The 13,618-nt window shown below is 41.8% G+C and overlaps 1 protein-coding gene across 1 annotated transcript in view; it reads left to right on the top strand.

Moving 5' to 3' along the window:
• col23a1a (collagen type XXIII alpha 1 chain a) overlaps window positions 1–13,618 on the top strand; it is a 129,924-nt gene that overhangs the window by 83,078 nt on the left and 33,228 nt on the right. Inside the window, exon 3 of the mRNA XM_076877317.1 lies at window positions 11,297–11,341. Within this exon, the coding sequence (XP_076733432.1) occupies window positions 11,297–11,341 (45 nt within the window). The remainder of the gene's footprint in view (window positions 1–11,296; window positions 11,342–13,618) is intronic.

Raw genomic sequence — 13,618 nt, 5'->3', positions numbered from 1 at the left:
AATTTGCAAAAAAAACTCCAGAGCTTCATCTTCAAGTCCACTAGCTTCAGCTGGCATGTTAAATGTTAAATTTCATGACAGTACAATTAGAAAAAGAAAACTTTGTAAAGATGAGACCAAAGTGGAGATATTGGGACATAATTCACTGGTTTGTCAAAAACTAAATGGAGAATATTAGCACGGATATCTCATACTAACTGTTAAGCACAGTGGTGGAGGGCCTTCTCAAAGTATCCTAGAGTCAAATGTGAGGTCATCTGTCGGACAGTTAAAGCTTGAACAAAGTTGGGTCGTGCAGCAAGCCAATAAGCCCAAACAAAGCAGTAGATATATAACAGTATGGCTGAAAAAGAAAAGAGTGAACCTGACTGCTGTGGTGGGACGTTAAGAGAACTTTGAGGTTATTCAAGTTATGTAAAGATATTGACTGCACAGGACTGCATAGAAAACATTTTGTATTTTTCATATAATTTTACATATAAAACAACAAAAAAAAACAGATAACTTAAAAAAAAACACAGGGACTGTGAATGCACCACTTCTTCTTAGATCCAGATGCCCATTCTCAGTTCCTTCACGAAGCCGGGTTCAGCATGCCCAGTCATGACTGTGTAATCTACACGCTCTCACCTTGGTTTCCAAAGTAGCTGTAATTGGCCTGTCTATTTCAGGTTTAAGAAAAGAGGAAGCGCAAACCAGACAGAGGACCTAGCTCAAGGGTAAGGTCTAAGGGCAATAGGTGTGAAACACCTGTAACGAAAAAGAAGAGAGGTGGAAATAATGGTGAAAATTAGAAACTGCTTTCAAATGGTTGGAACTGCACAGATATGCAGGGCTTGAAGAAATTTGAAGAAAGCTGTGGGAACGACAGAAGGTGGAAGCCTTTTGCAATAAGATAATTGTTAAAGCAGGAGTTAAGCTGCCTTTTGAACATTCACACCATGTTTCCTCACACATGGTGTACACACACACACACACACACCACAAATACTGGAGTATTCATGGTGATTATTGCGATTTTCTCTTTATGCCTCCGCACTTTAAGACCCACCCCCGCGCTCCCCATGCCCGGGTCTCCAGTTTTGCCCTAACATGTTCCAGAACTTCCAGAAACTAGAACCACATTTTATGAATGAATAAAGGCTACAAAGATAAAAGAGAGTTTTTATCCTGTTACAGACCACCGTTCACCATAGGCTGGCCCCGGACGAAACCAACACTTCAAAAATAACCCCGTCAAACTACCACTGAACACACTGATGCTGTTGATGTTTGTCACATTAAAGAGTCTGAAACTTTTATCTTCAAAAACTGTTGTCCAAGTGCGCTGAAAGGAGTCCTGATACTTTGTATATTTGAGGCACATTCCTTTGTTGAAGAAAATATGTTAAAGTCTGTATTGGTAATATCAGATATGCTGTTTACTATCTGCTTGCTTTTTAACAGTAAAGACCTGCATCTCCTAACTCACAACCTTTGGCTTGGTATCTGTGCCTTTTTTGAATGATAATGTTGGAAGGACACAAGAACCCCGTCCCAGAAGTGCTATGAAATATCCAGCCTGTCTTTTTCAAACTTGACATGTGTTGCCATGGATTTTGTGGGATTCGTATTCACCGTTTCTTCAGGTCTTCACCTCTTTCAGGGTTGCGTGTTGTACTCTTTGTAAGCTTTGCAGGATGTCCACTCTTAGCGAGAGTAGCAAGAGCGCTGAATTGTTGCTGCTGGCATCAGTTTTTAATATTTTACAAGCCAGACGCAATGTGAAAATTAAAAAGCAGGTTGCCATAGCGACAAATCTGCATCCTCCCTAAGTTTTGCAATATAAAATCTACAAAAACGTAAAAATAATATTTCTTCAGTTTACGTTACTGTCATGTGCTATCATGTGTTTTACCACATTTCTTGTGACGTCACTCCTCTTACTGTTGCACATAAACATGTCCGCATCCGTTTCTGCCAAGTGTCACGTAAGTTTAGGCCATTATTTACTCAGGCAATGAGTTATGAGATGATATTTTTCATCATGCTCGTCGTAAACATTTTCTTGAGATGAAAAAACCTTTTCCAAAAAGTGGGGGGAAAAAAATTCCACCCTTCCATTGCCTTTCTGGCCTTAGTTTGTGCCTGTATGTAAATACAGCTGGTAGCACCTAAAGGCAAAAGCTCTGTCCTCTGTCTGCTGAACTTTGGGTGCTTTGGTCTTCTTTGTTGTGATCTGACGTATTTGCTATGCTTGGCTGGGGCTGGCTGTGTTTTTGCAAGGATACTGTCATTGTTTTGACTGCATCTTTCTCTGTGTGGGGCAGTCCCGTCCCTGCCTTCACGTCTCATTAGGTGTGTCACACGATAAATGCCCAGGCAGCCTTCAGCACCAGCCCAGCGCTCAACACAAACCACCTGCCAGACATTGCAGCGGCAGATCCAGCGCAGAGCTCCTTTGTGTCTTCCTCTCCAACCTGTGCGCACTTTCAAACAAATATAAACACGCAATCAAAGTTCTCTACAAGTATACACTGTGTCACCCTAAAAACACAAATGACCTGTCAAGGATTATGCGAACCCACATCAGTGCCGACCTGATGAGTTTTTAGAGATTGAGCTCGTTAGGGCAAAATGAATAATGCAGCAGACAACTAAACAACCCTGCAACTTTAAGAGCATGCATACATACATCGCTCGCATGCAGGTTTACAGCGGCGTCACTCAGCTTTGACGGAGCGTGCTAAGAAAACTATATGTTGATCACACTCATGGGCGTGAAGCAGGCATCCAGTCCTTCGCACAAACATACTCAGAGAAAGACGCTCTGCTGCCATGCAACACTTGTAGAAACTCAAACACAAAAGCCGAAACTCTGCCGCATCTTATTTCCCAATCAAAGATGACCTTTGCTTGAATACCAGAGAGATGTTTACTAGCATCTCTCTCTAACCACATATCAACAGTCGCAGAGCCAAAGTTCAACCCACATGAGAGGCAGACAAGTTTTATAAAGACAATTTAATCCACAAGAGGTTTGTATTACTGATGTGATTCAGGCTGTTCATCATCTGGTGAGACTTCCAACAACAGTTCTTACCCTGCTTACGACTTGCTGTCTTATCTGCAGGAATTCCAAGAATACGATTATTTCTTAAAACCATTTGTACTAAGCTTTGGAATATGAGGGACATTTTTTGTACATTTTCTTTAAAACGGTCGAGTTTTGTGTAAAACAAGAGGTTTGTGGCGACGTCATGCCAGAAAGTCCAGCTCAGCCAGCAATCCTGGTACATCAGCAGTGTATAGTTGAGTTCCGTGCAACCTGATACCTCCATTGACACCTTCTTTTATACATCCAGCCTTATATATAGCTCACTGTTCACACTTTCTACTTTTCTTGTCAAGGAAAGGCTGTGTGGCAGACAGGATGTCGACCTGGAGAAACAGGAGTAACTCAAAAAAATCAGCTTTAATGCCGTCAGGCAAAAATAAAGTCCAAAATGCAACACTGAACAGGGGCAGGACATCGAAATACCAGAAAGCACAGAGCACAGGGAATACACACATAGCATTAAGAAACAGCACAACAAAGGGTAAGGGGAGACTCGGACAACATATATATATGCCGATAAGGAGAGGAGAGGTAATAGGTGGCAGGACAAGGCACAGAAAAAAAATAGCAAAATAAAACAGGAAAGGGTGGACAAACACAGCAACACACAGCAGCTTCACACTAACTGAAATGCTGGGGAAGACTTCAGAAACTCAAAAACTAAAAGCATGAAAGTAATTTACAAAAAAGCTCTAAACAATCCCCCAAAACCACAAACTAATAAAAAACATGAACACGTATACCCCATTTTCATCTTCTTTCTGACAGTAGTCGGTGATGTTTGCTCACTTCTGTACCCCATAAACAGGGATTGAAGGGGGATTGGTAGATGGGAGGGACCCTAAGATCTAGAGATAATGTGTATTTTCCCCACTGATGATGAGGAGGAAAAAGCATCAAAATTAATAACAACAGTGCATGTAAGCTTTAAAATGTTTAGTTTACTATATATCACTTGCTGATCAGTTTTAACCCCTGAAAGCAATCTCTCATCTTCCTCTCCTGTGCTCTCTTCCTCATGTCTTTCTCCATCTGTATTCGGACTAAGAGTGAGGACATAACTAGTGAGACCTAATGAGTGCCAAACGGCACAGGAACACTTTGTGCTTTTGGTGATATTTCTTGAGCTTTATGAAACACTGCCAAAACTTTACTAACGTGAATGAAGGATCTGGGTCCAGTGCAGGCAGAACCATGGGGTGAGGTTACTTTATGACTTGTTACGTGAGATCTCCACGGCATCAGTGGGAAACAACATGAGGCTGCAGCATATGAAAAATGAACTTATTGGATATTTTTATGTATTAAATTGCCTGTGAGATTTAATTAACTGAAGCTACTGGAAGCCCGCTTTTAGCCGTGTCTATACTGGGGTCTTTGTTGCTGGTTCCAGAACAGAGCCATAAAAAATGAATTATTTCGAACAGAAATAATAATTTTCTCTGACTAAAGTAAGAAGAATATTAAGTAGTCATTTTCACATATATATGATATGCAAGGTTGTTATGACATCTGTCACAACGAGATTTAATAGGTTTGAGTTGGAATTTTCTAACTATTTTTCCTGCTTAATTTGGATATCTGATTGTACCCACTCTGAGATCGGATATTCATGAACCCAGACTGAGCCACTGAACCTCGCCTGACCCAGAACAAGAGAGATGCGGGGCAGCTGGTGAACGAATCATCGTTACGTGATTCACATCCGTTTTCTTTTTGTCTTTTTGTAGCTGTTTACACCCACAGCATGTGTCCTCCAGCTTGCTGGAACAAAACTTGGACAAACACGAACGTGGACGGATCAGGAGACGACAGAGACAAGTAGTTTTGTTTCGGGCAAAGAAGCTTAACAGCTGTCCACATTTCTGCGAAACTGGGGAATCCTCGCAATCGTGCCTGATGTCAGCATTGGTTTGCAGCGACGGTACTTAACCTCGCCTTATGAGACCATAAATTCTGTCTTTGACAAAAGGGGAAACAGTTCGTTTAGTTGCTATAAACATATTTTGCAAGTATAATCTTGAGTCAAGTGTTGCAATATTAGTGTCAGCATTTCTACAAATGTGGTCAAAATTTGGCTTAAGGTGATTTTAACTCACCAGCATGTGTAGAAAATTCAGGTATCTACACAGAAAAACCTCTTCAAAGTTTTCATGATTGTAACAAAAGATGGAAAAAATCTATCATTAGTGATTATTCATATCTGGCTCTCTTCCCCAGCGTCTTTTGTTTGAATTGCAAAATAAAGAGATGATATGCTGTAGGTTCACCACCTAAAGCTATTATGAAAGCAAGAAACAGACCTTTTCGACTTTCCTCTCGATATGTCCAGCCCACTTTTCCCGTTCTTTGCACTAAATTTCATTTTCCCATATTTGTGTGTGGGGAAGGTGGATGGATGGATTTTGGTTAGCTCTTGTTGATCCCACCTAGGTTAAACAAAATAGGACCTTAACAAAGATAAGGTGGGCTCAGTTCTCAAACATTGTGCACTTTATTCTCTCGAAGCTCCCTCTTTCCGAGAAATGTCACAGTAGCTCGATCGTGCCAAACTTCAGCTATGAGAAACAAACAGGAGTAGATGGAAGATGGACTGGCGTGTATGTTTTGTTGATTTGAGACCACAGTGGGTTTAAATAGTTTTTACAACCTGTAAAAACGTTGATGGAAAAATGGCTTACGGCACCGCTCAGGTCGATTTCACTTATCAGCAGGAATTTTGGATTTGCCTGAGTGTGTGTGTGTGTGTGTGTGTGTGTGTTTGAGCTTACCCACAGGATGTGATGTTCAGTATTGGTCAATCTTTAGTGGCTTCCTGAAAGATACTGTGTGAAGACTTGAGAAGGATGCTGTATCTAAACAGAGATCCATGTGTTTGTTTTTCACTGGTTTCTGACATTCTCTCACACACATAGACACTCCGAGGGGGGTATTGGCTCACTTGTGGTCTCCCGGTCAAACCTTAAATGCTCCTTGTGTGGAGCTTGAGATCAAGTGCCTTGGGCGAGCGTGCACATACACACACGCGCACTTATCTGCAGTTCAAATGAAGTTCGTTGTATGTTTCCGTGTTATCGTGCTGTTCCCAGGGATTTCTTAACATGTGCTCAGCTGAGTGAGCTCATGCGTGTCCAGCATTTTTTTTTTTGTGCATTTCTTAAAGAGATCTGCACACATCACACATGTTTATATGTAGCCTTATTTCCTAAATATCCAGTATTACACATTTATCAGTTCACATTTTTTTACCTTAACCCCATACGTCTGTTTGTTTAGCATCCTCCCATCTGTTTTACAGTGTGCAAATCAACCAGTCACTCTGGGAAATGTATTGCTGCTTTGTCTTGGAGTTGTACAGTCATCTTTTAGTCAGTTAGCAACCTAGACCTCTAAAGAGTATAATGAAAACCTGCTTTTGTGTGTTATCATCCCATTAAATCATCATTATAAGTTGTCATCACTGCCTGCACCTAGTTGTAGGCTCAATAGGCTGTTATCACTTCGTGGAGTTGGTGCAGCATTGCTTAAATGACATAATGAGCATGTTTCCACTTTGAAATAACAACACAAGTCGACATATGGAGGTTGGAACCAGAATGTCACCCAGGAGTACGTGTGTGATACTTGATTTTTCATTGTTTTAGACGCATTGTTTTTAATCTGCTTTACATTTAAACTTTACATTTGCCTGCACGACCTTTCTGTTTCATGCCTTGCACACTTTGACTGGATGATGCCTGCTGAGATTTTTTTTTTACATGTGATTATTCAGATAACCTCAAAATTGCTGACTCTACTAGATTGAAGAGTGTCCTTGCAGACCCGTAGGACATTTTCAACTCCTTTCACCTCAGCTGACCCAGAAATGCCACAGTGAAACAGAAAGACAGAGCTAAAACCCAAGTCGAGCCACGGCCATTTGTTTGCATCTCAGCCGATATGCGCTCACCTCGCTGTTCTAGAGCAGGAATCTGAACTGCTTTCACACATGCCTACACTCTGCTCTCCAGCCCTGCTGCTTTTCCCATTAATTCCTCCAGTTAATCTAGTCCTACATCAGCTTGTCATCACCCGCCACAATTCCCCCTCAACTATGCCACTCAGGACTAATCACGCTCCCACATTTCAGTCACTCTGACGCCTGCCCCTCCAGTGTTTGGCCACTAACCTGTCGACATGCAGACGGCCGCCTTTCAAGTCTCAAACAAAGGTAGAGCAGGCATGGCCCGTGGTGACCCATATCTTATGAAGTATGTGCTTGGTTAAGGAAGAATTTTATGCACCCAAAGACCATGTACGTGCAAGACTTGTGAAAGCATTCATCCATCGATGCCTGCTGACTTCGTTTTGTCTGCCAATCCTTTCCTCTGTCATTTTTCTTATATCTGTAAGACTCTCTTTCTCTGTCCTTCCCAACTAATTTCTCTACCTCCTGGTCTTTCCTCCCCATCCCATCACTCCCATGCACATTCCTGTCTCCCTGTTTCCAGCTTTTTCAGCTTTTCCACCTTGTCATCTAGCATCTCTCTCCATCTAGTCTCTTTTCAGAGGCCTTGGGCTTACTCTAGCATCTCCCACTCCTGTTTATGACGGTGGAGGCTGAGGGAGGGGAAGTCAAGCCCACTGTGAAATATGGAGGCTATCATAACACGGCTGGCATCTGTGCCTGAGGTTTGAAGGTGTAGAGGTGTTAAAAGTGTAAAACTGTTCAAACATAAATTTTAAATGAGAGTCAGTGCAGTGGGTGCACAGCTGTAGCCCACTCAGTTTCCTTTGTTATTCTTTGTTTTGTTTTTTTAGTTTGCCAGCAAAATCCTGTGGGAGCTTAAAATGGCAAATGGAATCACTTACATACAGCATAAAAATATGATTTAGTCGAGCACTTAAAAAAAGGGTCAATCTTCATTTCTTTAATTAAAGTTATTACTTTTTTTTTTTTTTTTACTATTCCTTCAATCCCAGAGTTCCAGTGTCATTAATAGCTCATTGCTGTTGCATTAAGGAGGATGAAAGTAGGAGAGGCAGACATGCGTAGGAGGTGGGAGACCATGATTGAGGTCTCCTTGAAAGGGCTGGCAGAGTCAGGAAGTGATTAGGCCACTACAGTACCCCCAATAATGACAATAGAAAACATGCTCAGAGCCATTTATGTGGAACCAGTGTGGTTCTGATTTCACTATGAGAGCAGGGGAGGACGGTCACATGGAACAAAAGACAGAAGAAGTGAGGTGTTGCCCACAGAAGGGTTTTAGACCATGGGAAAGCAAGCTGAAGGCTTACTTGTTACTTTAGCTGCCCTGTTTTCTTGCCATGTCTGGATCCTGTGCAGTAAATTGACGGTAGATTTGCTTTTTGAGATTCATTTTTAGAACAAGCAGAATTTATTTTTCAAAGAGAGGTTGACAAAAAAAGTTCTGACATGCAGCAGAAAGAAAGTGATCGTTTTGAGGCTACCATAAGTCCTGTGTCAATCAAACGACTCCCTGTGAGCATGCACTTGGCGACAGTGGGAAGGAAAAGCTCCCTTTTAGCAGGAAGAAAACTCCAGCAGAACCAGGCTCATGCAGGGTGATTCTGGTGCTGGGAGGAAGGGGAGGAAGACAGAACAAAAAACACACTGTGCAAGAGAGCTAGAGATGAACAACAACTAATGATTAAATGCAGAAGGGTGTGTAAGCACATGGTGTATACAGCCGAGTATAAAGATTTTTGATACTAGAATAACCCCGTTTAGATTAGAAAAAACAATACTGGACAAGTAAGTCAAAGTCCAGAGTTTATTTATTCTGATTATTATCATTATTCTTCTTCTTCCATCTTGCCTCGCAAGTTTGAAAAGAACCTCAAAAAGTTATATCAGAATGTGTGATTCGATTAAGAATGTTTTCCTATTACTTTGGCAGTAAATTCACAAAAATATTTTACATGGCTGCTTCAGTAAGGTGAATAATGACATGTAAAGGACGCCAGTCAGTGTTTTGGGCTTTTAAAATAAAATACTCTCGATGATCTACCAACAAAATATTTCAAATACTTCTCACAAGCTCCAAAGAGTAATTCTTTCCTTCTGATGCCTCTCTTGACACATCCTTTCAGCTCCTATTGCCTCCTTATAGCCGACCCAGCAGTAGTATTGACATACTCGTAAGTTTATTCAGAAATTTTTTTGGTGTTTTGCTTTTAATGTTACAGGAGGAAATGGAGTAAACATTCAACTGTGTGTTAGACAAACCTGTGGCCAGCATGTCCCCAACGTAAGAGAAATATTAAACTGAAATTGCAGAGTGCATGGGAGCTGCTCTCAGGACACATCCGCTTTATGGTTGACTATCACACAGTAGAAGTGGATTACGAATATCGATATTATCAATACCAGTGCTGATATTTGTATCGGATCGATACTAGCACCAACTGAGCAATCTTTTTTTTTTTCAGTTTGTAGCCACTGAACTGTGTTAAATGTATTTCCTTTATTTGAGAGGGAAAAAAGAAACAACCTCAAACATGCAGTGTGAAAAATGTCTGAACCTTTTTGTGCTGACTGTCATGTGTTTTGGATTTATAGCCTATGGCGCAATGAAACAAAAGAAGCTGACCCAGAGTATTTTAGGGACAAGCACATTTAATTCAGTTCAATTCAGTTTTGTTTATACAGCACCAAATCACCCACAGAAAAACCCAACGATCATATGACCCCTATGAGCAAGCACTTTGGTATATAGCACCAAATGACAACAGTCGCCTCAAGGCGCTTTATACTGTAAGGTAAAGACACATCAATAATAGGGAGAGAACCTTAACAATCATATGATACCCTATGAGCAAGCACTTTGGTGACAGTGGGAAGAAAACTCCCTTTTAACAAGGAGAAACCTCCGGCAGAACCAGGCTCAGTGAGGGACAGCCCCTTACATTTCAGGTCTCCAAGTTTCAGAATGCATGAAAAACTGAAAGGTGTGTTTTATTGTAGTAACTCATTATTGTGAAAAGGAAAACCCACAGTGATTTAGTGATCAGTATCAGATCGATGCCTATATTTGCAGTATCGCTCGCTGCTACCACACAGTTGATGTGCATCAGCATTGACGGGAGCTTATCCTGATATCCTGATAGGGCAGTAGGCAAAAAGAAGCAGTTTGCATGCATGTTGAAGTGTCCTTAGCCAGAATCCTAAACCCAAGTTGCCCCTCATGGATACATCACAGTGTGAGTGTACATTTTAAACAAACAGCTTAAAGACATTGGACATGTGAATGCATATGCTTATGGGTGAATGAAGGGTGCAGAAGAAAAATACTTTGAGACCTCTCTACTTAAATAAATAAGCCCACAAAATATACTCAGCCTGTAATATTCTGCTTGGGTGTAATGTAATTAGCTATAACACTGTGGCAAACTGTGCTAAAAATTTTCAGTGTAAATTAGAGACTAATTAGAGACTACAAGCTGGTCTGCTATGCACCAAGCAGCCAGCTTGGTGCATAGCACATATGGAGAGAACTTGGAAAACCTTTTGTGGCTAGCTTCAGCTTTTAAGCCAAATGGGAAGCTTGAGTGATCTTTCTGAGCCTGATCACAACCTTATTTTTCTTTGGGGTGCAATCAAGTGCACTAGTTGTAAGAACAGTACCTCTGTGAAATCACCGAGCAGACACTGACGCAAATCAATGGAAGTGTAGAAAATGACTCATGGTCTTCTAGCAGCATGAGGTCTAACGTCTCACATCATCTCCCGTCCCTTCTGTAGCTTTCTTCCTAGTTTTCCAAGCTTGGCAAGAATTCGCCAACAATGACAAAAAAGCTTTTTACTAGAAAGGTCACAGTGGAGGCTGCATCATAACAGGACCAGAGGAAAGTTGCTGCATGAAGGCCAGAGATGAATGTGATATTCGCCCAACATGAGGGGAAGAGTCTTGTACACACATGAAAGTCTTTGTCCAGCCAAACTGAAAGTCACAGAGTGCATTTAGCTCTAAAGAAATCTTTTTCTGTCATTTTATTTTTGTTTCTCGCATCTGAAACTGAAACTACATGTGCAATTTGTGCGCTGACATTTTAGCGCTCTGCCAGCTCGTACGCATTTGATGCCAAACAGCGCTCGAGCAGCAGAAGCGAAACGGCGAGTGAGGTTGAGTCGTTTTCTACTCATCCCTGCGGTGCTGATTTTGGCAATTCATCGCTCTTTCTGTGTTTCCACAGGGCCTCCAGGAAAACGTGGAAGGATGGGAAGAAGAGGGGAACCTGGTAAGTAATGCCCATCAAATCATTTAACGGTTTATTTTTCCTTTTAACCCTCTTTTCCTGGAAAACACACACTTTTTTTTTCTTCATCACACTCACATACCATCCCTCTTTTTCCTGTGTGACTGGGTAAGTTCGAGGCGAGGGCCCAGCAAAGGCAGTGATCCATGAGTCAGGCCACTGGATGATGGGCTTCAGTTGGCCCTTCTCCCTGTCCCTTTCCATTTGCGCCGACATAGTGCTAACTCTGGCCATGTGGTTCCACTAACTTTGCCCAGATGTCAGTCGTTCTTGCTGAGCGGTAGCAGCTGCTGTAGTACGAGCCTAATGAGTCTGCCTCGCCAACATCGCTACCCACCATTATGGTGCTGCTTTTTCAATCGATCCAAACCACAAAAACACTCCACGAGGAACCAAAACAGAGCAAGGACATAAGTCTTGTTTCACAAATGTCATCGTGAAAGATGGAGCGGATGTTGTACAAGTCTCACTCATCCCAATTTTTAAATGTTTCTTATTAAAAGTGGGCTCCACGACAGTATTAGGCAATTTTATCAAAACCTGCAGGATATGTGTCACTGTCGTAAAATTTCCATTGTGGTTGTGAATCACTGAGGTGGATGTTTACAGATGGGATCTGTTTTTGTGAACACGGTGACTAAGTGAAAGATCATCAGTGATCCCTTTCTGCTTGTCTGCTTACTTTATTTTATCTGATCAAACGTCCATCTTTTAGGTGACGGGTTGAGCAAAACGTCCCATAAATCTCGACTCGGAATTGCATGGTTTTTTTTCTGTTCTAGAGGGCGGCCAAACAGTATATTTCTGTTTTCTAGAAATCGCAGCAGAAGGTGAACACCATCAATGTGTTAGTCTCTTGCCGGCATGAACGGCCTTGTGTGTGGTTTGCGCAATTTGGTTTTCTTTGGAGATGCAAATCTTAAATCTTAATCTTACCGTTTACAGAGTTTCACTCATTTTCTGAAACTACTAAAAAAAAACAAGAAGTGAAATTAGATTTGTTAGGGTCAATTTGCTGTGGCAGATTTGGTGGACTAGTAAGTGTTCACGGCAGCGTTACGGTCTCAGCGGGACTGACCCAGTTTACCATTATGCCTTACTCATGTTTTTAATGGATTTTGGAGAGCAGTAGTGACCGGTCTCAAATCTCGATAATCAGTTTACTGTCTAACTAAATTTATATTAGCATAAAATGTGGAAATCCCTTTGGGTGTCCTCCAGGTCCGTTTAATGGAAACCTCATCATTACGAGCAGGAGTGGGGAATTAATTTAAGAAACTGGGACTGTTGTGGAGGCCCACACCCCTGGGAAAATTAATTACCCACCCCTGATTTGGAGGATGTGTGCTGCTAAGGTTTCAGCCGAGAGTGGACGCCTATTTGAGGCAGATGGTCCGTGTCTGAAGGGCCGTCGTGGTTCTGTTTAGGCTATCGCTTGTATTTTTTAGTCTCTCATCCTCACATTGCATCCTGGCTCAGAGCGAGTACGTATATTAAATGGAGAGGCTGTTTCGCCATCCTGATGCTGATGACTCCAAGACAACATTTTAAAAGGCCAGAAGAGGTTTTCCTCCATTCTCTCAGGGAAAAAAAAAACAAATGAGAGTGGAGAAGGGAGCGCACAAACACAAATAACAGGAAAGAGGGCAGACAGAGTAGTTAAGCATCTTAAAATCAGCCCTCGCTGTCATCTTCTCTCTGACATGCCTCGTTTTTTTTTTCTTTAAATTGTTTCCTTTTCTCTTATGTTTGCTCCTGCGTCTCTTTCTTTCTCAGTAGTCTACAAGCACATATACACACCTGTCCCAAGTTCAGTAGTTAAAGCTTGTCTTTCTGTGTGGCTTTCCAAGCTAGTGTGTTTGTTTGCCTAACCGTCTGGCCCGGGAGGTCCCCGTCGAAGCATCCAGACACAGATAAACTTTCATCCCTCATGAACCTAAACGCCTCCCTCCTCTTCTTCTTGACACATGCTCGCCCCTAAAACATGCATTTTCATCTCTCTCTACGTATGCAAAGCTCCTGCTGAATCAAAGAGCCCACTTCAAGGCCACAATAGAATCTGTTCATGTTAACAAGGATTTTTTTGTGTGTGTTTTAAGGAGAGCCTGTTTTCAGTCTTGCTGACTTTATGTTGGTGTTTGATGTCGTGCTCATGCTGATGAGGTATGCTGTACTGAAGCCGCAAAGGTGGCAGAGCCCCAAGTGACATTATACACTATAAGCTGCATTAATCAGCATCATTATCGGTTTTATCGGATA

This window comes from Maylandia zebra, linkage group LG2 (assembly GCF_041146795.1).
Source record: "Maylandia zebra isolate NMK-2024a linkage group LG2, Mzebra_GT3a, whole genome shotgun sequence".
In the NCBI taxonomy this organism is placed as follows: domain Eukaryota; kingdom Metazoa; phylum Chordata; class Actinopteri; order Cichliformes; family Cichlidae; genus Maylandia; species Maylandia zebra.
This window is presented reverse-complemented; position numbering and strand designations above follow the sequence as displayed.